The sequence below is a fragment of the Chiloscyllium plagiosum genome, chromosome 27 (genome assembly GCF_004010195.1).
Source record: "Chiloscyllium plagiosum isolate BGI_BamShark_2017 chromosome 27, ASM401019v2, whole genome shotgun sequence".
Classification (NCBI taxonomy): Eukaryota; Metazoa; Chordata; class Chondrichthyes; order Orectolobiformes; family Hemiscylliidae; genus Chiloscyllium; species Chiloscyllium plagiosum.
In genome coordinates, this window is record NC_057736.1 from 26,360,219 (window position 1) to 26,385,710 (window position 25,492).

A 25,492-nucleotide genomic window follows, 5' to 3' on the forward strand; every position below is an offset into this window, starting at 1 on the left:
TATTTACAGCATTTAAAAGGCATCTGGATGGGTATATGGTTGCATGTTACAGTTCATTCAGATCAAGGGAGGTGATGGCCTCATGATATTAATTGTTGGACTGTTAACCCAGAGTCCCAGGTAATGTTTTGGGGACCGAGGCTGGAATCCCATCATGGCAGATGGTGGAATCTGAATTCAATAGTAATATGAAGAGTGTAGAATGATGACCATAAAACTATTGTTGAACGTCAGGAAAAACCCATCTGATTCACTGATGTCCTTTTGGGAAGGAAACTGCCATCCTTACTTGATCTGGCCTACATGTGACTCCAGACCCACAGCTGTGTGATTGACCCTTAACTGGCCTCTGGGCAATTAAGGATGGGGGTAATGATTACTGGCTGAGCCAGCATCATTCTCATTCAGTGACTGAATAGAGTCAAAGATGTACAGCACAGAAACCGACCCATTGGTCCAACTCATCCATGGCAACCAGTTAGCCTAACCTAATCTAGTCCCATTTGCCAGCACTTGCCCCATATCCCTCTAAACCCTTCCTATTAATATACTCACCCAGATGCCTTTTTAAATGCTGTAAATATACCAGCCTTCACTTCCTCTAGCAGTACATTCCATACACTCTCCACCTTCTGTGTCCCCCTTAGGTCCCTTTTTTTATATCTTTTCCCTCTCACCTTGTGTCCTCTACTTCTGGACTCCGCCTCCCCCTACCCATCTTAGGGAAAAGACCTTTGCATATTTATTCTACCCATGCCCCTCATGATTTTATAAACCTCTATAAAGGTCACCTCTTCGCCTCCAATGTTCCAAGGAAAATCAGCCCAGCCTATTCAGCCTCTCCCTATAGCTCAAATCCACCAACCCTGGCAATGTCCTTGTAAATCTTTTCTGAACCCTTTCAAGTTTCACAACATCCTTCCGGTAGGAAGGAGACCAGAATTGCACGTGATATTCCGACAGTGGCCATACCAATGTCCTGTACAGCCCCAACATGACCTCCCAACTCCTGTATTCAATACTCTGACCAATAAAGGAAAGCATACCAAATGTTGCCTTCACTATCCTATCTACCTGTGACTCCACTTCCAAGGAACTGTGAACTTGCACTCCAAGGTCTCTTTGTTTAGCAACACCCCCGAGGACCTTACCATTTAAGTGTATAAGTCCTGCTAGGATTTGCTTTCCCAAAATGCAGCACCTTGCATTTATATGAATTAAACTCCATATGTCACTTCTCAGCCCTTTGGCCCATCTGATCAAGATCCCGTTGTAATCTGAGGTAACCTTCTTCGCTGACCATTACATCACCTCCAATTTTGGTATCATCTGCAAACTTACTAACCATACCTCCGATGTTCACATCCAAATCATTTATATAAATGATGAAAAGTAGTGGACCCAGCATCAATCCTTGTGGCACTCCACTGGTCACCGGCCTACAGTCTGGAAAAACAACCCCTCCACCACCACCCTCTGTCTTCTCCCTTTTCAGCCAGTTCTGTATCCAAATGGCAAGGTCTCTCTATCTTCCATGAGATATAACCTTGCAAACCAGTCTCCCATGGGGAACATTGTTGAGTACCTTAATGACGTCCCTATAGATCACATCTACTGCTCTACTCTCATCAATCCTGTTTGTTACTACTTCAAAAGACTCAATCAAATTTGAGATGATTTCCCACGCATAAAGCCATTTTGACTATCCCTAATCAGTCCTTGCCTTTCCAAATACATGTACATCCTGTCCCTCAGGATTCCCTCCCAACAGCTTGCCCACCACTGACGTCAGGCTCACTGGTCTATAGTTCTCTGGCTTGTCCTTACCACCTTTCTTAAACAGTGGTAACACATTAGCCAACTCCAGTCTTCCGGTACCTCACCTGAGACTATCGATGATACAAATATCTCCGTAAGAGACCCAGCAATCACTTTCCTAGCTTTCCACAGTTCTAGGGTATACTTGATCAGGTCCTGGGGATTTATCCACTTTTTGTGCATTTCAAGACATCGAGCACTTCCTCCTCTGTAATATGGACATTTTACAAGATGTCACCATCTAGTTCCCTACATTATATATCTTACATGTCCTTATTCACAGTAAATACTGATGCAAAACACTCATTTAGTATCTGCCCCATCTCCTCCTGCGGCTCCACACACAGGCTGCCTTTGTGATTTTTGAGGGTCCCTATTATCTCCCTTGTTACCCTTTTGTCCTTAATGTATTTGTAAAAACTCTTTGGATTCTCTAACTATTTGTCAAAGCTATCTCATGTCCCTTTTTTTGTCCTCCTTAATTTTTCTCTTAAGCATACTCTTACTGCCTTTATACTCCTGTAAAGGATTCACTGGATCCAGCCTGCCAATACCTGACACATGCTTCCTCGGATTTTGCCTGTCCTCGGATTTTGCCTGTCCTCGGATTTTGCCTGTCCTCGGATGCTGCCTGAACTGCTGTGCTCTTCCAGCACCACTAATCCAGAATCTGGTTTCCAGCATCTGCAGTCATTGTTTTTACCTTCCTTTTTCTTAACCAAGCCCTCAATCTCTCGTTATCCAGCATTCTCCATACCTACCAGCCTTTCCTTTCATCCTAACAGGAATATACTGTCTCTGGACTCTCATGATCTCATTTCTGAAGGCTTCCCATTTTCCAGCCGTCCCTTTTACCTGTGAACATTTGTGCCCAATCAACTTTTGAAAGTTCTTGCCTAATACTGTCAAAATTGGCCTTCCTCCAATTTAGAACTTCAACTTTTAGATCTGGTCTGTCCTTTCCCATCACTATTTTAAAACTAATAGAATTATGGTCGCTGGCCCCAAAGTGCTCCCCCACTGACACCTCAGTCACCTGCCCTGCCTTATTTCCCAAGAGTAGGTCAAGTTTTGCACCTTCTCTAGTAGGTACATCCACATACTGAATTAGAAAATGTTTTGTCCACACTTAACAAATTCCACTCCATCTACACCCTTAACACTATGGCAGTCCCAGTCTATGTTTGGAAAGTTAAAATAACTGAGATCTCCTTACAAATTTATTTCTCAATTTCCCTCTGACTATTAGAGGGGTCTACAATACCATCCCAATAAGGTGATCATCCCTTTCGTATTTCTCTTTTCCACATAAAAGTATATTTGAGCTGATGATCAAAATCTTAGTCAATAGTAGATTTTTATGAACATCTTAAAGGAGGCAGTCGTGCAAAGAGGTGATTCCAGAATTTTAGGTCCTTGAGAGCTAAAGACAAGGTCGCCAATAGTACACCAATTAAAAGGGTGGACTAGAGACACGTGTTGTAGTGTGGATATCTAGGATTGGCAAAGGTTAAAAGTGAAGGGTAAGTCCAATAAGGAATTGAAAACCAGGATAAGAATTTTAAATCAGCATTGCTTAACCAGGAGCCAGTGTCAGACCTGAAGCTCAGGAATGAGGGGTGAACTTGGATTATTTTGATATAGGATACAGGCAACAGAGATTTGCATAAGTTTTTTTTTATAAAGGTGTGAGGTAGGTACTAGTAGGTAAGGGAATATTGAACTCTAAGGATAACAAAAATGTGAATGATGGTGTCCAAAACAGCTGAGGCTCTGGTGGAATTGGATACTGTCAGTGAAGTGGGAATGGAGGTCTTGATGGCACAAGATTAATCTACATCAAATATACTCACCGTTGTGAACAGTCTGGCTCGGTATGTAACAGCTACCAGGAACAAAGTTGGAGTCAGTTGTTGGATAATGGTTTATGATGGAACTGAAGACAATGGCTTTGACAAGAGATGAATGAAGATGGTGTAATCAACCATGTTGGAGGCTGCAGACTGGTTGAAAAGATACTTTACTATGGTCACAGTCATATTTTGAAACTTTCAGCAATGTTTCGTCGCTAAGTAGGCAGAAAGGTGCTTGAAAAATTTAATCATGGCATTCTGCAAAAGATAGTACCAATCTGGGAACTGACAATACATTTAGGTTTTTGAATATCTAAAGAGAATTGGAGATGGCCATATGTTTACATGGACTTGAGGGTTAAAGATTGTTTTCTTTTTGAGGAGGAAGTGATTAGGCAGATTTATAAGGGGTGAAATACCTGAATAAAATTGTTATTAATATAAGTATTATTATTTTAAGGGTAGGCAATGGCCTAGTGGTATGATGGCTAGACTATTAACCCAGTGATCCAGCTAATGTTCTGGGGATCTGCATTCAAATCCCACCACAGCAGATGGTGGAATTTGAATTCCATAATCTGGAAAGAAGAGTCAAATGGTGACCATGAAACCATTGTCACTTAGCAGAAAAAAAACCCATCTGGCTCACTAATGTCCTACAGGAAAGGAATCTGCTATCCTTACCTGACTTGGCCTACATGTGACTCAGGGCTGTCAAAGTGGTTGAGTCTTAATTGCCCTGAGTAATTAGAAAACGGCAAAAAATTCTGGCCCAGCCAATGATGGCCATATCGTGTGGATGAAGTTTTCATTAAAAAATGAGTTAACACCAGTTTCCACAGTCAAGAAGGTTCAACAATTTAGTGGGAAACAAGATGAGGAACATGATTGAGTTCATGGTGGTGGTGGTGGGCAGAAGAGAGCTCTGAGATGACACAAAGTGACTTGGGAAAGAGAAACCTGCTAATGGCATCGGGAGCTTTTGAGAAAATCTGATCTGAGTTGGAAGAAAGCAACTGAACAGATGGTTTCAATCTTGGTGAAAAAGTCCACGAGCTCCTCTCTCTAGAAGTTAGAGGAGATAGAAGATTAGTTTAAGAAAATGGTTTGCAGTAATGTAGCCTGGGATTTTGTTTTCCAGGATAATCCTGTAACATTGAGCAGTTTTGATAAAATGTGGGACCAAGACCATGGAGAGAGAAGCAGTGCAGGAAACTAGAAGCTAGTTGGTCTGTCGTTGAGAAAGTTCTGGAATCCATTATTAAGGAAATAGTAGCAAGCAATTTAAATTTATAAAGTGATCTATCAGAATCAACATGATTTTAGGAATAGATATCATGTATAACTGAGTTTTTTTTGAGGATTTAACAAGCAAAATGGTTGAAGGAAAAGCAGAGGCAGTGTGTTTGGATTTGAAAAGACATTTGGTAAAATCTTGAAGAGAATTGTTTCCAAAGTGTTGGGATAGATAGGAGATCATTAGTGTGATCTTGTAACTAGTGAGATATAATGGTATTGGTGCAGGGGACTCAATGATTTACAATTTGTAGTAATGGCTTGAGTGAAGAAGTTATTGGTTATTTGGTTACAAAGAATTTGAAGGGGACATGTGTTTAGTGGACAAATATTTAGCAGACGAAATATAACGTGGGAAAATGTGAAGTTGTCTACTCCAGGTAAGAAAACTAGAAAAGCAGAACATTATTTAAATAGACTGTACAGAATTCTCAATGCCTTCATACTTGAGTCATAAATGAAGAATTAACAAGTAATTAAGGCAAGTGGAATGTTGGCCTTCATTGCAAGGGGTTAGAGTGTAAATGTAGGGGTATTTTAATACACTGAGTACTGAAGAAAAAATCCAAAGTTTACATACAGTTTTTTTGTCATCTTAATTAAAGGGTGGGTGTGACTATGTAGGAATTAGGACCAGGAATATGCCATTCAAACTTGCTCTGCCATTCCACGAGAAGATGATCTTCCTTAATGTCATTATCCTGCACAATCCTCATATTCTTTAACGTAGAAATCAATAGATTTTTATCACAGATATGGGTAAGATATTTACATCTTGGCACATATATTCAATATAGAGGGAGAGACTTTAAAGGAGCATAGGAAAGTTGGTGTTATAGCTTAAGAAAACTGATTGGATATTTGGCATGTGACAGGAGTGAAACAAGGAAGATGTAAAATTATCAGATTATATTATCAAAAGCTTAAAAACAGTAACCAAATGACAGCAAGAGCAGAAAGGATAGGGAATCTTTAGTGTTGGATTTGAGAGAGAATATCTGATCAAAAGAAAAGCAAGATGACAAAAGGGGTGAAGAGGGGTAGACGCTCAATTTTTGTAAAAAATATATAAAGAACAGAGTAGATGAAACTTGCATATGAATGGACTGCACGTCATAATTTTAAAAACCTCTTTTCAAATCTCAACCTTTTTTCCACTCAAGGAAAACATTCCCAATGTTTTATTATTATTAATTTATTATCCTTTATATCTATCTTGTGCACTCTCCAATCCATTCACATCGTATAACTGTGGTACCCAGCCAACTGTCTTAAACATGTGACATCCCCCTCAATCCTCCAGAATTGTTTAGTATGGAAGTAGGCCATATTGACCCTCTGAAGATATTCCGCTCCCCCACACCACCCTATCCTGCATTTCCCATGACTGATGCACCTAACCTGTACATGTGAATCAGAAACCTCCCCACAGGATCCCTGGTGCTGTTAAGAGACAAAAACTAGCAGATGCTGGAATCCAAAGTAGACAAGCAGGAGGCTGGAACACTAGAGCAAACCAGGCAGTATCAGGAGGTGGAGAAGTTGACATCTCTGATATAACCCTTTAGGAATGGAGGTGGGGGTAGGGACAACTGCAGATAAGCAAGGGGGGTGGCGGGGAGGATTCTGGGTGGTGAGGAGAGAAAATGGTGAGGTCATGATAGGCGAACACAGATGGTGGGTACGACATAGTTGATGGGATGGATGCCCGTAAGGGCCAGCGTGGCCATTGGTCACCACCCACTTCAATTCCTCTTCCCACTCCCTCTCCATTATGATCATCCTTGGCCTCCATTGCCACTGTGAATCAGACTGCAAATTAGAGGAAGCGACACCTTATCTTCTGCTGGGCAGCCAACAGCTTGGAGGACTGAACATTGAGTTCTCCAATTTCAAATAACCTTCCACCCATCCTCTGACTCCTTTCCCACCATGCCTTTTCTCCCATTCCACCCACTGACCCTATTCATCCGTTCCATTGACCAATTAGGCCATACCCATCATCTGTGTTCACCTATCAGGACTAGCCATTCTGCCCCTCTCCTCACCCAAAGCCCTCCTCTTCGCATGCCCCCCCTACCCCCACCCCCACCTCCACCTCCATTCCTGAACGTCAGCTTCTTCTCCATCTGATGCTGCCTAGTCTGGTGCTGAGAGGCAGCAGTGCTAACCACTGACATGGCATTAACCTAAGCCATGCCACTCCATGACTACTTTTATATCCATTCTCTGTTCTTGCTGTCCCAGGACTCCATTTCTAAGCCCTCTCTTTCTCGATCCCCATCTGACCTAATCCCATTGGCCAGCATATGTGCGGCACGGTGGTTAGCACTGCTGCCTCACAGCACCAGAGACCTGGGTTCAATTCCCACCTCAGGTGACTGACTATGTGGAGTTTTCACATTCTCCCCGTGTCTGCGTGGGTTTCCTCCGGGTATTCCGGTTTCCTCCCACAGTCCAAAGATGTGCAGGACAGGTGAATTGGCCACGCTAAATTGTCCGTAGTGTTAGGTAAGGGGTAAATATAGGGGTATGGGTGGTTTGCGCTTTGGCGGGTCGGTGTGGACTTGTTGGGCCGAAGGGCCTGTTTCCACACTGTAAAGTAATCAAATCTAGTAATCTAATCTAATAAATCACAAACCCCAACCATTTTATGGCAAATGTCAGCGTTGATAGCCCTGTAATGATGAGCATCTGCCACGAGAGGGAGTGTCTCCATCTAAAAGTAGTTAGAATAGGCAAGGTCTTTTCTCTGGGGTGGGCGAGTCCAGAACAAGGGGATATAAGTTTAGGGTGAGAGGGGAAAGATTTAAAAGGGACCTAAGGGACAACACTTTCACACAACAGGGTGGTGTATGTATTGAATGAGCTGCCAGAGGAAGTGGTGGAGGCTGGTACAAATACAACAATTAAAAGGCATCTGGATGGGTATATGAATTGGAAGGGATATGGGCCAAGTGCTGGCAAATTATCTGGTCGGCATGGACGAGTTGGACCGAAGGATCTGTTTCTGTTCTGTACATCTCTAGATTCTAATTTTCAAAAGACCATTTCGTTCTTATGTATTGCATTTATTTTTCATTTATAATGTATTTTAGTTTGTTAATTATTCCAGCTTTTGTGTTCAGTGCTGCACACGTATGCTGTAGTATTTTACCTTTATTGCCTGAAAAAAACAACATTTTAAATCGTAGTTTTCAGGAACACAGTCGCAAATTTAAGACTCCCCGTTCATGAAGATTGTTGTCTAAATTATGAACTTTAATGATGTGCCGTTTAAAGTACACTTTATTGTAAAACAGACTGCTCCTAACTCATTCGATGAGAGGTGGTGTCAATACTGCGCAATTTTGCCTTTCCATGTTTAAGTCAGTTTTAAGGACTGACACCATTTACCGTAACCACTCACTGCTGCTTCGCCAACGTCCGCGATGCGGCGCTACCTTCCTTGTCTACCTTGGTGGTTGTCTCCAGGTGCGTCATGACGTGACAAGAACGTAACTTCTGGGTCAAAAGAACGGGGTTTTGGAAGGGGGGGGGTGGGTAGCGCATACGCAGTGGACAGCGGTTAAGTACACTGGCGCGTGCGCATTTGTCGCCCCTTTGGGAGAGTGCCCGCCCGGGCGGCGCATGCTCAGTGCCAGTGTGCGTGTTGTGTTGTGGAGTGGAGTTGGTCCGTGGGGGAGGTCGCGGGGATTTAAGCCTTTTCACCCGGGCAAATCCGCGCGCTAACGTTGGTATATGGGATGGAAGCGGGGCCAGCGACAGCAGGTAACCCAGTGGGGAGCGGGAATTGAGCTTTTGATTGTTATTTTTCTTTAAAGTGAGCTGTGGGGGCTCAGGTATAGGGTCTTCTGAGGGAGCATGCGCAGTACCGCAGCAGCAAGCAACAAGAGTTGTTTTCTTTAAAAAAAACACACGCCAAAACTGCGATTGCAAAGCTCAGTGCATACATTGCAGGACAAATAAAATCTCACTTTGCTGCGCTGCACAGCGCACGAAAGGAGCCCGTAGAATCGGTTCCGATTCAAACTTTGCGCTGAGCTGCAGGTATATGCATCACATTTGATTGAGAAATTGCTCTTGGAATGTGGACTGCAAAAACTCCAAATCATGTACATCTCATTTATTTATTCGGAAAGTTAACTATGCTTGAAGTAAGGTGCAAAGCAATGTGATGTAAGGCATGGACGTTGGAATAGGGTAAAGAAACAAAATATTCTGCAATATTGTTCCATCGTCAGTATTATGTCACGGGGTGAAATGTTGAATTTATAGATATGGTATTCTGGACATTATGTATACCGAGTGCTGAGAGGCGTTTTTGTTGTTAACAGCAGAAAAACCTCAGGTTCTTCAGAGGATGCAGAGAAGTGCCAAGATCAAAGGATTCCGGGATGGAGAAAGGCTCTTGTCCTTGAAATAAGTGATCCTTTGTGAAAGCACATAAAGCAAGCAATGCAGGAAGCCTCAATCTGAACACCAATGTGTAGAAAAATGATTTGGGCTTGGAAGAATTTCTTCGAAGAGTAATGAACACAACTTTTAGGTGGTTTAATGTGAAAACGACCTTGGTTATTTTAGAGTTAGATAACTTCTAATTTGGGGTCAAGGTGGGTGGAGAGGGAAAGATATGTTTCATATCTGTTTTGATCTTCAACTTTGTAGATAATGGGACGTTTACTCTCTAGATTCATGAGATTGAGTGAGTGTTTTCTGTCAACCAGATATTTAGATTTTCTTGGGTACACCAATGAAACAACAGTAACCACATCTTCATGGAATTTCTTAGCTATGAAGTCCTTTTCCTGGCTCCGAAGTAGTACACCTACATCAGAAGGTTGTGGGTTTCCAGCCTTTTGAATATGATGTTAATCTGAAGCCCTTGTTGCAATCTTGGCAAAGTCTAATGGTATTTAAGATCATCAATAGAGTTCTAGTATCCCAGGTAATCTTCCTCGTTCAACTTCACAAAAATAAGGCATTTTGATTTTTTTTCCAAAGGTAAACCAAACCAAAAAAAAGCTAATCAACTTTATAAAGTATCAGGGCAAAAGCCATGTAACCTCTGGTTAGGCCACACCTGGATGCTGTGGGAAGTTCTAGGCACCACACGTGGACACTTGTATTTTTTTTTAGGAAACGCTGTGTAGGTACAATCTCCCCCTCAATTCTGTTAAGGGGGAATGATTTGGGACTGTATTGGCTGAAATTTAGAAAGTTATGCAGTGGTATCATTAAAGATCTCTGTTATCAAGGCCAATGTAGAAAAAATGTGAGGTGCTGCATTTTGGAAACGCAAATCAGGGAATGACCTATACACTTAAGGTCCTGGAAAGTGTTACTGAAAGAAGAGACCTTGGAGTGTAGGTTCATAGTTCCTTGAAAGTGGACTTGCAGATAGATGGGATAGTGAAGATATTTGGTATGCTTTCCTTTGTTGGTTGGAGCATTGAGTACAGGGGTTGGGAGGTCATATTGTGGCCGTGCAGGACGTTGGTTCGGCCATTTTGGATTATTGTGTGCAATTCTGGTGTCTCTCCTGTCAAAAGGATGTTGTGAAACTGGAAAGGGTTCAGAAAAGATCTACCAAGATGTTGCCAGGGTTGGAGGGTTTGAGCTACAGGGAGGGGCTGAACGGGCTGGGGCTCTTTTCCCGGAGCGTCGGAGGCTGAGGGGTGACCTTTTATAGAGGTTTTACAAAATTATGAGGGGCATAGACAAGGTTTTTTTTCCCCTGGGGTGGGGAGTCTAGAACGGGAGGGCATAGGTTTAGGATGAGAGGGGAAAGATATAAAAGGGACCTAAGGGGCAATGTTTTCACACTGAGGGTGGTGCGTGTATGGAATGAGCTGCGAGAGGAGGTGGTGGAGGCTGGTACAATTACAACATTTTTAAAAGGCATTTATATGGATATATGAATAGGAATGGTTTGGAGGGATATGGGCCAAGTAAGTTAGGATATCTGGTTGGCATGGACAAGTTGGACTGAAGGATCTGTTTTCATGCTGTACATCTCTATGACACATACTCAATAAAATTGAATTGAGTTATGGAGTCTGGAGCCAGAGGGCATGATCTTTTAAAATCAAAGGTATATTAGAAAGCGCTTCTATATCCAAAGTGTGGTAGAGGTTTGGTAGCTGATCTTGAGTTGCTTGTTAATTTCAAACCAGAGATTGATTTTTTTTTTTAAATTGAGGAAAAAGTGTTTAAGACATATGGGGCCACAGTGACATAGATCACAAACAGCCATGATGTCACTGAATTATTGGAGATATTTTCTAATCAATCTGTTCAGGCATGTCTCGACCAAGTGGGATTTGAACCCAACCTTCCTAATCCAGAGGTAAGGACCACTGTCACTGTATCACAAAACCCTTTTTTAATTGATTAGTTGCACAGACTTGAGCTAAATGGTCTACACGTGTTCCTTCAGCAGTATTGTGTCAAGATTGTACTTCAGAAAAGACGAGAGCTTTGAAGAGAGTGCAGAAAGGATTATAATTTTATGGTTAGACTGCAGAGGCTGGGGTTCTTATTTTGAGTAGAGAGGAATGAGGAGATTTGATTGAAGTGTCATGGGTAGTTTAGGTGGAGCAAGTAAAGGGAAAGTATCTGTTGGTGGTAGGGTGAATAACAGGAGGGCAGAGTTGTTGGCTGACTGGCAAAGTAGCTTTGGCAATGAATGGTTAGGAATCTAATGCACTGCTGGGTACAGATTCAATAGTGGTCTTCAAAGCAAGAAAAATATTTTTGAAACAAAAATAGAAATTGCTGGAATAACTCAGCAAGTCTGCTAGCATTTGTGGGGAGAAAACTAACATTTCAAGTCTGACGAGCAGTGGTATTTTGTAGATTTACAGCTAATTACATAATTACATTTAAGCTAATCTAAAATTGCCACTCTGCACATGTTCAGCATAAGCTGTCAAATCCATTGCAGATGCATTCGGTTTGTGCTGTAATTCTTAGTTGAGAGATTATTTCTAGATTTATACAAAATCCTTTCCAGAATTAAAGTCTAAACATTGTCTGCAGTGCAGTAAGGGTTTTGTTTTTTTTCTGATGTGTAGCTTAAGTGTTTTTATTTCATAGTGGATTCCTGTAGTTTCTGCTGGTTTATTGGTTAACTAACAATCAGTTGAACAAGTCTGCCTTATTCCAATAAAATGCAAACATTTTGAAATTAAAAAGATTGATTACTGGTACCTAAGTTGCTCAGACAGGTGTCCATTTTTCTTGTAAACAGCAGGCTGTTTGATAGTGGACCACCTCGTGTACTCACCAAATGCCCAGACATGCACAGTTCCAGCAGGGACTGCTGACTTTCAATGAGGAAAATGTTAATTTGTGTTCCTGTAACTCCACAGCCTGATGTCAAAGAGTCATAAGACCTTCACTGACATCCTAGTTAACTGTTGAAGACCAACTTAAAGCTTGCTGTTTATTGAAACAGCAGGGTATTCACAACTTTATCATCCTGAACCCAGAGATTCCCTGATAGGTCTGCTCTCTGTGGCAGGAATCAAAATGGTGGCTGTAACGTGCCTAGGAATGGAGCTGTTTGTAGACATAGGAGCAGCCATAAATCTTGAACAGCAGAACTGCCCTTGTAGAGCTTCCAGTGTATACATAATATTTCTCAATGGTTCTTGGAACGCTGTTGCCTAAATTTTCCTACCTCTGAGATCTCTCTCTGAATCTCTCCAATTCAATTTCTCTACTCTCAGATTAAGCTGTGTTTTCTCATTGAGGATTGCCAAGATTATGCACAACAATGTTATTAATCTTACCACCTTCTCCAACATCTTTGCTTTGCCTTGCTCTTTAGGACGACCCTAACTTACATTCCTGCCTATCTAATTGGTGACTCTTCAAATACCCTGAAGTATGCATCCCTACTCGGTTCCTATTTGATGTTCTGAGTATTATTTGTCGCAGTTTAATGTAACTGAGGAGCTTGTTGAACCAACTTGGGGTGTTAAAAGTGCTGATCATACCTGACCTGTCCTGTCCTGTCCTGTCCTGTTAAAGTTATGACTGAATCAGATGAGTTTTTAAGCAGTTTGGCAGCATTATTTGACTAGATCTCTGGATTACTCCTTCAGTCTTGGATGTCCTGTAATTTCTACCAGGCAAATATGGGTAACCAATTGCCCTCAGCCAGTTCATACAGATTACTAGCTTTGCAAATGTGGCCTAATAGATGCTGCCTGAATTGCTGTGCTCTTCCAGCACCACTGATCCAGAATCTGGTTTCCAGCATCTGCAGTCATTGTTTTTACCTCGTAAAATTCCCAAGCTGACTTCCAACCCCATATGCCAGCCATCCTAAACAACATCCACTTCCATTTCCATCACATTTTCTCCCCCTGCACCTAGGTCTGCAGATCTCAAGCCCTCATTCAGCCTTTAACGTTTCAAGACCCTATTTGCTCAAGTGCTCCTTTGGCCAGTCTCTCTTTTGCATTTTCCATTGATTTCTGTTTATCCAGGAGCTTGTCCCCATCAATTATAATTTCTGCTGCTGCACTGATCACGACGCCTTAAATTTGGTCCCCTAAATTCTGGAATTACTTTCCTAAATCAGTGCCTTCCTACCTGCATCTTTTTTGAAATCACTTCATTCTTTTGGTCTCTGATTTATTTTTGACTTGCACATTTTTTTTCTTGCTGTACTCTCTAGGGATACTTTTCTGTTATGCTATATAAATATTGTATGTAGATATTTTTGTATTAGCCTGTTCAGAGATGATATTTCATATCTCTGGAGGAGGTGTGTGACTTGAGCCCAGGCCTCCTGGCACAGAAATAGGGACACTGCCGTTGTGTCTCAAGAGGCCCTTAAGTGCTGTTGTATACTTTTCTTATTTGCCATTCCGTCCAATTTATTTTGGGACATATAGTTCATTTTCTAGATAGTGCAAAGTTCTTACCTGGGTGATAATTTATAAACTGGAAGAATTGTTCATCTGGCATTTAACAACTAAATAAAGGCACATAGTATGTTTGTAATAATATCTCTGAACCGGTTAATTAGAAAATATCTAAAGGCAAAATACTGTAGATGCTGGAAATCTGAAACAAACAAAATTCTTGAGAAATTAGAGTGTGGCAGCATCTGTGAAGAGAGAAACAGTTAATGTTTTGAGTCCAGTGTGAAACTACTTCAGATTTTGGCCTCTAAAGACTGAACTTTGAGTATCAATAAATTAAATTTAATTGTCGCAGTTCTATTTGTCTATGGCAGGAATGTATTGTGATTTGCAGCTATTCTATTCCAGCTGTTTCATATGTTTCTACTAGCTACATAGCATAGAGCATAAATGACACTGGTATGATGCAAGCTTACACATGTAATGTTACACGTGCATTTTTCAGCACGGTGAGTTTCTGGCCATACCAAGCGAGCTGAAAGGCAGATCTGGGAGTGAAGAAAGGACTATTTTATACGTCTTTGAGTCCAGTCTATAAAGATCCATAACAACAGTATGATGAAAGAGCATTCTGTGGAGACTCTGGGACAAACACTTCCTTTTTTTTCTCATGCCAGACTTTTCCAAACACAGTTATGCTGTAGTGTAATAATTCTGGAGATATGCATAACCTTAGACAAAGTACCATTATTATGATTCTTATTCATGTATGTGCCTTGTGTGACTGTCAGGTTGCCATCTTGCATGTACTTGATCCTGATTTTATCCAAGGTCAACATGCAGTCTTGCAACAAAGTTCGCTGGATAACAAATGTATACAAGAATCTAGCTATTTTTTATTTTGTTTAACAAAGATGCAGGCCAATTGTAATCCACACAACTTGGCACTGATTATGGATCGAAGTCAGGTGTTGACTCTGAGAACTACCATGTAGCTCAGGATAGGGAAAAGTGGTTTGAGTTTAGGTGTGCATATTTATTCCAAAATGTGAGTGCGCAGGATATAAAAGGAAAATTGCACTTGCTGAGGAAGCTTTTTTTATTTTATAGCTAACTTTAAAATGGCCTACCTGCATACCACTGGCTATTAGGCTGCCTTTGCTTTTAGGTTTTTTTGAGTATCTGTATTGGCTCAGAGATGCCCTGTAATCCTGCCCGTCTCTGGTAAATATTTGATTGGAGGAGTAGGAGAAGTGTACTATCTTCTAATATCAAGAAGATTAATAAAGGAAAGAGTGCGTTTTCATAGCACTACCATGTCTCCCGGAGAGTGCAAACTGCTAGAAGCATTGTAACCTGCTTTTTGTAATTGTAGGAAAACATGGCAACAAATCTGCGCACTGTTATGCCCCAATAACAATGAAATAAATTACCAGAAAATCTGCTGTAAGTGCTTTTAAGAAGAAAAAGTTGGCAAGGACTTCTCCGGTCTTCACATTGATTTCACAGGATCTCTGTAACCATCTGAGGAGGCAGAGAGACAGTTTCTTGGTTTAAGAATCCATCTGCATTTCTTCAACATTGCATAAGAGTTAGCTATTGCATAAGAGTTAGCCTAGTTGACATTGTTTTCTTGTTTTATGATCAGAGGGCAGCAATTTAATCAGTGGTGAAGACAAAAACAGCAATGTTCAAAAATGCATTTGGTTGTTACAAAGGCAGTGTTGACCTAAAAGGATGAGCTCTCTGGGCTGCAGGGCTCTTTCAAATTATTAACTTTTCTGTTTTTATGTCCATTTTGATTTTGGGTCAAACTGTTTGTCAGCAAAAAGTATTCTGTGTAATTCACCACAAATAATTTTAGGTTCCACTCACTTTTGTAAATAGTCTGAAATTTTACTAGAATTGATCCTGGGTGCAAAAATGGCATACGATTTGTTGCTTCCTCCTTAAGCTTGGAATGGTTTGCAGATTGCACTTCTTGCTGTATGTTACAACCTCTTTGTGGATTTGGCAATTGATATTAAACTACTAATAAAGCCAGTAAAATATTGAAATACATAAACAAAATTATAGAATATAAGACAAAGTTGTGATCAAAGGATCAATCAGACCACATTTTGAGCACTAACTCTGCTAAGAAATGAAGTCTTTTTCTAAAACTAAAGGCAAGGAAAGACAAAAGAGATCAAGTGAATCCTTTAGAGTATAAAGGCAGTAGAAGTATACTTAAGAGGGTAATCAGGAGGGCAAAAAGGGGGCATGAGATATCTTTGGCAAATAGGATGGTAAGGAAAAGCCAGGCAAAGGCTGATTAGGGATAGTCAACATGGCTTTGTGTGTGGGGAAATCATGTCTTACTAATTTGATTGAGTTTTTTTTTGAAAAAAGCAACAGATGGTTGATGAGGACAGTGTGGGGAACGTGATCTATTTGAACTTCAGTAAGGTGTTCGGCAAGGTTCCTCACGGTAGAGTGGTTAACAAAATTGGATCACATGGAATAGAGAGAGAACTAGCCGTTTGGATGCAGAACTGGCTTGAAGTTAGTGGTGGTGGGTTGCTGCTCCTACTGGAGGCCTGTGACCAGTGATGTGCCATGAGGATCGGAGCTGGGTACACTGTTTAATCATTTATATAAATGATTTGGGTGTGAACATAGGTATAAAGTCACAGAGATATACAGCACGGAAGCAGACCCTTTGATCCAACTCGTCCATGCTGACCAGATATCCTTACCTAATCTAGTCCAATTTGCCAGCACTTGGCCCATTTCCCTCTAAAGCCGCCTTATTCATATACCCATCCAGATGCCTTAAATGTTGTATCAGCCTCCGCCACTTTCTCTTGCAGCTCATTTCATACACGCCCCACCCTTTGAATACAAATGTTGCCCCTTGGGTGTCTCTCAAATTTTTCTCCCCTCACTCTAAACTTTATGTTCTCTAGTTCTGGACTCCTCCCAACCCAGAGAAAAGATTTTGTCCCGTTGCCCTATCCATGCCCCTCGTGATTTTATAACCCTATAAGGTCACCCATCAGCCTCCAAAACTCCAGGGAACACAGCTCCAGTCTATAGTTAGTAAGTTTGCAGATGACACCAAAATTGGAGGTGTAGTGGACAATGAAAAAGAGGTGGGGGAAATGACCTTTATGGAAGTTTATAAAATCATGAGGTGCCTGGATAGGGTAAAGAGACAAGGTCCTTTTCCCTGGGGTCAGGGAATCCAGAACTGGAAGGCGTAGGTTTAGGTGAGAGGGGAAAGATTTTGAAAAGGACCTAAGGGCCAACTGGTGTGTGTGTGGGTGGCCGGGGTATATATGGAATGAGCCTGGTCCAAATACAATGTTTAAAAGGCATCTGGATGAGTATATGAATAGAAAGGATTTAGAGGGATACGGACCAAGTGCTGGCAAATGGGACTAGAGTAATGTAGGATGGTTGGTTGGCATGGATGGGTTGGACAGAAGGGTCTGTCTCCGTGCTGTAAATCTCTATTATTCTATCTGGAAGGTGACCCCTTGCTGATAAATGGTTAATCTGGAATGCTATCAAATTAATCAATGGATACAGGAAAAGGTCATGCAGGTTGAAACTAGTAAAAGGTATCTCTATTGATGTCAGAAGGAATCTCTTTATTCAGATAATCAGAATAATTTGCAGGTTGTGGAATAGAAATGAAAATCCTGGAATCCAGTGGAAATAACGACAGGCAGCACTGGGGGAACAACCATGTGGAATTTGAATGTGAGATTTCAGATACTCATCCTCATTAGGAAATATCTTGTGATCTTTCTCCACTCATGCCAGCATGCATGTGTGCCTTTTGAGCTTTATTTTTACTCCGCTTGAACTGCATTGCCTTCACAATGTCACATTATGTTTCTGCACAGTTTTTCATGATTGCTTTTAAGAACTATCAAAATCATTACCCATAGAATTTAAGTATTGAACGACAAATGTCAGTTGCTTGAAAATGGGTTTAAAAAAGTGATTATAAGTTTTGTTTTAATGGTGACTTGTGTTTGGGTAGTTAATACTGCTTATGGAGTTATTTTTGTACCTCATTCATGCTACAGAACTGTATTGGAGCATCAATTCTGTCTATTGAAACTAACCTGCTTTTCAGCTTTTTGACTGTCTCCTCACTCTCTTGGTTTATAGGTTCATTTTATAGAATATCAAGGGGCATTGGTTTTTATATATTTCAAAGAGGAAATGCACATTTGAGTGTCTATCATACTGGGAAATCTAAAATTGCTTCCCATGTTGGACTGTCCCCAAAAACTACATATGTGAAAAACAGCTAGGTAATTTTTTTTTTGGTGATGTTTGAGGAATGATTATTGTCTCGGGCAGCCAGAGAACTTGCACCTATTCCTCAGTTGGTAGTTGAGGGTCTGTATTGTTTTTCCAGGGAGATTACCACTAGACCACAAGAGGGGAAGAGTCTATTATTAGGCTGAGTGTACCTAATGGGTTCATTTAAGGTCTGAACAAAATGATTACCAGAAGGTACATGTGCTTTGAGAGAAAACAAATTTATTAGCTTAATCAACTAAAATATACAGTATTACAAACTTATGGGGGCTAATGAGTGAATCTATTAGCTTAATTTTCATAACGTGTGTATATAAGCTCCGCAAGTTAGATGGTCTCAGTTAGCACGTTTGTTAGCAATGAATGTATAATAACAACGGGTTTCACTGCCTTCTGCCCATTGGGGATCTCTCTTTGCAACGGTTGGTCTGAAGAACTCAGGAATTCCTGGTACCTTTTGCGATCCTGGTCCACGGTGAAGTCAGTGTGACAGAGTCCCTGATATTAATAGTATTCTTTTTAGGGCTGTGTTACCATTTTGTCGTAATTTTCCAGATACTCCACTATGTGGACAGTAAGTTGAAAATATGCAGTGGCCCTGTGTCAACTACCTTTTAAAGGGTTCCCGTAGACAAGCAACGTTATGCAGTTACCCAACAGATAAAGTCAGCAGTTTTTTTGCACTCGGCCAGTTATCTTCCACTTGTTTCCTATTGCTCCTTAATGTGTCCAATTAACTCTTAATGGTCTGGTTGAAAACATTTTTTTTGAGCCTACCACAACAGAATCTTTTATGATGATTGAGCGAATGAAGTAAATTTTTAGTGTAGCTCTGACCATGTAACACTAATGTCAGCTTAGATTGTGTTTGAGTCTGTGGGAATAAATCCTTTATTGAAATAAAACAGAACGGTACAAATACTGAATAGATCAGGCAATATCTAGGAAGGCCAACAGAATTGGGCTTTCAGGCTGATAGCATTTCATGTACGCGAAATGCTAACTTCTCAGGTTCCAAATTTTTTTATTGCTGAAGTGTATAATTTCTAACATACCTGTTTAAAGATACATGTCTGATTTACCACCACTGAAGTCAGCTGCTTTCACTCATCTGTACCTTGAGAGAGATGGAAATGCTATCAATGGTTGGTATTTTCACAATAGATGATTTTTGACACTTTCCCCCTCTCACTTTGAAACATACCAACTCTGGCATATGGATCTGCAACACATCCCAGGTGGTTAGACTCCTAGGAGCTCAATAATGCACATTGGATTATTTAAATGCAAATTATATTATAGCTGAGTTTGTCTGCTAACCAGCGAAGACAGAGGGTAGGAAAGAGTGCAGATTTGCCATTGTATGTCAACTTGGGGAAACATGTGACCAATCATAGAACTACAACTGGCCCTTGTCGCTGCTCAGACTATCATTTGTAACAAAGTATTAATTGCAATTTTCTTTTTTTTTTGAGTTGAAGGTGTGCAAATCCTGCAAAGTCATAGTCCTAGAGATGTACAGCATGGAAACAGACCCTTTGGTTCAACCCGTCCATGCCGACAAGATATCCCAACCCAATCTAGTCCCCCTGCCAGCACCCGACCCATATCCCTCCAAACCATTCTTGAAGAAGGGCTTATGCCCGAAACGTCGATTCTCCTGTTCCCTGGATGCTGCCTGACCTGCGCTTTTCCAGCAATACATTTTCAGCTCTGATCTCCAGCATCAGTAGACCTCAACTTCTCCTTCGTATTCATATACCCATCCAAATGCCTCTTAAATATTGCAATTGTACCAGCTTCCTCCACATCCTCTTGCAGCTCATTCCATACACGCACCACCCTCTGCGTGAAAATGTTGCCCCTTAGCTCTCTTTTATATCTTTCCCCTCTCACCCTAAACCTATGCCCTCTAGTTCTGGACTCCCCGACCCCAGGGTAAAAACTTTGTCTATTTATCCTATCTATGCCCTTCATAATTTTGTAAACCTCTAAGGTCACCATTCAGCCTCTGACGCTCCAGGGAAAACAGCCGCAGCCTGTTCAGCCTCTCCCTATAGCTCAAATCCACCAACCCTGGCAACATCCTTGTAAATCTTTTCTGAACCCTTTCAAGTTTCACAACATCTTTCCAATAGGAAGGAGACCAGAATTGCATGCAAAATTCCAACAGTGGCCTAACCAATGTCCTGTACAGTCGCAACTCCTGTACTCCATACTCTGACCAATAAAGGAAAGCATACCAAATGCCACCTTCACTATCCTATCTACCTGCAACTCCACTTTCAAGGAACTATGAATCTGCACACCAAGGTGTCTTTGTTCAGCAACACTCCCTAGGACCTTACCATTAAGTGTGTAAGTCCTTCTAAGGTTTGCTTTCCCAAAATGCAGCACCTCGCATTTATCTGAATTAAACTCCATCTGCCATTTCTCAGCCCATTGGCCCATCTGGTCAAGATCCTGTTGTAATCTGAGGTATCCCTCTTCGCTGTCCACTACACCACCTCCAATTTTAGTGTCATCTGCGAACTTACTTACTGTACCTCTAATGCTCGCATCCCAATCATTTTATGTAAATGACAAAAAGTAGAGGATCCAGCACCGATCCTTGTGGCACTCCACTGGTCACGGGCCTCCAGTCTGAAAAACAACCCTCCACCACCACTCTGTCTTCTACCTTTTGAGCCAGTTCTGTATCCAGTTGGCTAGTTCTCCCTGTATTCCGTGAGATCTAACCTTGCTAACCAGTCTCCCATGGGGAGCCTTGTTGAACGCCTTACTAAAGTCTATATAGATCACATCTATCGCTCTGCCCTCGTCAATCTTCTTTGTTACTTATTCAAAAAACTCAGTCAAGTTTGAGAGTTCAATCAACTCAAACAAGTCAACGAGAGAGAAATTTTCTGGGAGAAATGACTAAGATTAGATTAGATTATAATGAGTTTGGAACTCAATTTTTCAATTTGGCACACTCACTGCTTTTAAATCTGAAAATTATAGATTTAATCCTCATTCAGAATTTGAATATACAATACAAGCCAGTTGTAGTGATGTTTAGTTTAGTTAGTTTGTGATTCAGATGGGTGCTAGTCATAAGATTTAATCTCACACTATCCTAGGAAAGACAAAACTTTTCTTTCACTTTCCTCAATGAATGCTTTTAAAAAGAAAATAACTAGTGGTTATCATGCAGCTCTTTTATAAGACTTTTGTGCTGAAGAGTCCACATAAACTATTCTTCGGATTGGTTGATTGATTCATTGTACCTGAAATATTATGGACTGACCCTGCAAACCATATGAATTCAAGTCTGAAAGCAAAATACAGTGAATGCAGGAAATTTTAAATAAAAACAGAGAAAGTTGTAAATACTGACTAGGCAGCATCTATGAAGCAGAAAACAGAATTAGCTTTTCTGGCTGATTAGGATTTCACTTTTTTGAAACACTAACTAATTCTTTTCTCCCTGGTAGGTTCCAAATTTTTGTGTAAATTGAGTGTATAATTTCTAATGAATATATGTGTCATTCTCAAATCTTGTCTGATTTGACACCATTTGTGTGTCTTAATCCCATCATCTTTCACTGATACGTGGATCTTTAAAGTAATTTTCTCTGAGGAGCTCTCCAAAACACACTTGCACATGTCAGCTGTGGGTAAAGTTAATTAACTTCTGCTAAATGGAAACGGGCAAGTACAATTGCTATGCATACCTTTTTTATAAAAGAGGAATTAGATCAACAACACCACAAATCTTGTTTCTACAGGGTTGTGCCAACAATTCACAGCTACGGAGAGATGAGAAAGTAGCATCTAATATCTTCATACACCTTCCACAGCACAGCTATAACCTTTGGGAGTGTAAAATCTTATAAAACGTCTCCCATATCAGGCATTGGTGGTTAATTAAAGAGTCATAGAGTTGTTCGGTATGGAAACAGACCCTTTGGTCCAACACATTTATGCTGACCAGATATCTAAAACTGTAGTTCCGTCTGCCAGCATTTGGCCCATATCCCACTTAAATCATTCCTATTCATGTACCCATCCAGATCCCTTTTAAATGTTGTAATTGTACCTGCATCCACCACCACCTGGCAGCTCATTCCATATGTGCAGCACCCTCTGCATGGAAAAATGTTGCCCCTTGAGTCCCTTTTTTATATAACTTTCCTCACTCACCTTAAATTGATATCCCCTAGTTTTGAACTCCCTTCCCTGGGAAAAAGACCTTGGCTATTTACCCTATCCATGCTCCTCACGATTTTATAAACCTCTATAATGTCACTCCTTAGTTGGAGACCCTTCAGGGAACAAAGTGTCAGCCTAAAATGGAGATGAGGCAAGATTAAAGCTGTTCGATACTGGTGGACTTAGTCTGTCAACAAACATTCAGCTATACTTAAAATCATGGTCCAGAAAACTTCTGGACAGAGACTGCTAGTTCTTTACTGGCTCAGTCTACTGCCCCATGGAGAAACCAAAGCTGCTTGTGCAGCAGCGATGTATCCTCGGCCACGTTTAAAACAATATGACTTTGACTTAGAATTCAGGTCAAGGTTAAAATATCTAGATTTTTCAAGAGTTGAAGGATGTTTGGTATATGTACTGATTGATTGTCATTTCTGACAGTTTGCATGAGTTTCATGAGGGCAGCAAATTATTCTGGTTTTTTTCATGTTGTGCAGCCGTGTTGATTCATGATAACTATAATTGACATTTAAAAATTTGTTAAGCATGCTGCAGGTCTGGAGGGAAAACCAGTATAAAATGTAATGTAAGCATTGCAGTTACATTAAAACAGTTCTTAGGTGGATTAATAATGGAAGGCGGCTGTTTAGGGAAATGAGTTTGTAACCAAATCATTTTAATTTATGTGCAAATCCTTTGCAGGCACACGAGATTTCTCACTGGTTCTCACTTGCTCTTGATTGTGTGCTTGTATGCACTTTTTCTATTCATTCTTCAGAAAATTTAACCAAATGAATTTTAAAATCAAACAACTGGGGCAAGTCTATTTATAGTTTTGTGACTTGGAAATCCATAGGTACTTAAAGAACCCATGTGTAGTTGCCTTTTGCTGCATTTTCAAAAGGTCAGATGTTCAAACCCACAGATGCATTTGAACAGAAATATTGCTTGTGACAATTGGCCTGCCCTTGTAAGAGGATGGATGCCTACTCAGCATGACAGATGGCAGTATAGAGAAAATGGACAAAGGTTCTTAATGGACAAACCAGAAGAGAAGGCAGACACAAAGGGACAAAGCATAGTAAATGAATTATGGAATGAGAAATGCCATGTGGTGTGAGAGACAAAAAACAATGGTTAGCAACAATTCTTACATTTTAAGTTTCACTAGATTGTATTCAGAAAATCAATGTTTGAAGAATTATCATATCTGGTATACTGGGCTGATTTGATGCCATATTTCACTGCTGTCTTGCACTCCGTTTTAGTTGTGAGAGTAATCTAGATATTGTGTCCTGCAGCTGACATTTGTATTTTAATGCTTTTATACTATTTTCCACTTGGCTAGCCTTTTATTTTAAATTTTGTTTAACTTATTGGGATTACAAATTTGCCTGAGACTAACAAACCATCTGAATTCACAATGAACTACCACTATCAATTGTTGAAGTTAATTATACTGAATTGGTGCTGCTTTGGAGATTTGATGACTGTCCTGGCTGAAATGTATGCTGCGATAAGCTTGGCAGATTTAGTATTAAATTATATCTTTTTTTTCCCTTCATTCCCCGGTGCACACTTATCAGCCATCCTATAATATTTGTTTTCATTGCCTGAGTTCAGTCTTTTATAAAAATATTTTTTGCCTGCATAGACTTGATTGTGATGTTTAAAGTAGCTGAGCTTAATCTATCTGCATGGCTATTTGGCCCTGAATGTGGTTGCGATACTAGATCATGGTACAGACTACTTTGGTGGATGCTTGTGCTATGAGTGGATAATGATGCTGGGTTCCTTGTATTATGATCCAGGTTAGCTAGGCAGTCATCAAGAGTTGTCTTGATATTTCAAATTTACTGTAAAAGAATTATTACCATAAATATAGAGCAATATCATCCCTACTTCATCCTGAACTCAATGGTCCCAGATTTAGTAACATGTTTGAGTATTCATGAATCACCAGTGTTCATTTAATCCATTGTCTACAGTAACTTCACATCAGAACTTTGTAAAGTCGTATTTCTGTTCCCCATTATCTAGCTTCCAATTTTATCTATTTCCTTCTGAGATCCTATGATTTAAGTCCAGCTTCAATATTTATTTTAATGAAGGTTCACACAATTGTAATAGCCCTTTGTGTATGTGAAAACCCATAATTTCTTCAAGAAAAATTCAAAATATCCCACTTTAGTTTTGGAGCTGGTTTAGATTGATCCTGTGGTTTCTGCAGAGCCTCTGTTTATTTCGAAGGAGTTGCATTGATTCTACCCAACTCTTATGAAAACATTCCCTTTTTAATGGACTAAATTTCAGAGAAAGGAAGAAATTTCTACTTTCTTGTATTCGGATGTTGCTGAAATGTATGTTACAGGGGCCGAAATAATTACTATTTCATGCACTTTAAAATGGTTAATTGTTTTGAGGTTATTTCTTCAGCTAATTCATATTTTATTCAGTGTCCTTTTATTGTAATTAAAAAGGAAAGGCTTGGATAAAGGTATAGTGCTGAATCTTCCTATCCTGCAAATTTCCATGTGATTGTGCGTCAGTGTGGACAGCATGTTGTTCAATGTACCTGTATTCCTGATGAAGGGCTTTTGCCCAAAACATCGATTTTACTGCTCCTCGGATGCTGCCTGAACTGCAGTGCTCTTCCAGCACCACTAATCCAGAAGCTACTTTATTTGTGTCAATCATTGAGCTCTCCATTGCAAGGTTTAGGATTCTTTAAATTGTTTACACTGCTAGGGTACTACTTGATATTAACCCCTCACCTACTCACTGCTTTATGGTTTACCTTAGTTCAGTTTAATGTGTTGTACAAAAGTGTATTGAGTAGACAATACACATCCAGGATGTCTGGATGGTGGAAGCAGGCATTTTGAATGAGGATGCCTCATAGGTTTTCTTTGTATTCAATCAATATTTAAAGACCTGCTGATGGTGTGTTAGCGTCACTGGACCCAGAAATCCAGGTGGAATGTTTTGAAAAATCCTTTTGAATAACACTAGTGCAAGAAAAGTTTGCATTTTGTAAAAATCTGGAATTAAAATGTAACTAAATGCTGTTGGAGATTAGAGTCGAGTGTGTGGTGCTGGGAATGAACAGGAAAATCAACATTTCAGGCAAAA

General features: G+C 40.4%; 1 protein-coding gene across 2 annotated transcripts in view; it reads left to right on the forward strand.

Annotated features, from left to right (window-relative positions):
- Positions 1 to 8,000: 8,000 nt before the first annotated feature.
- The window catches only part of LOC122563675 (protein argonaute-1), a 115,061-nt gene continuing 97,569 nt past the window's right edge, over positions 8,001 to 25,492 (forward strand). Inside the window, exon 1 of one of the 2 annotated variants that reach the window (XM_043717728.1) lies at positions 8,001 to 8,441. In XM_043717728.1, the coding sequence (XP_043573663.1) occupies positions 8,399 to 8,441 (43 nt within the window). In that variant the 5' untranslated portion in view covers positions 8,001 to 8,398. Of the gene's footprint in view, positions 8,442 to 8,535; positions 8,739 to 25,492 lie in introns of those variants that run through there. The other variant, XM_043717729.1, reaches the window with a different exon arrangement.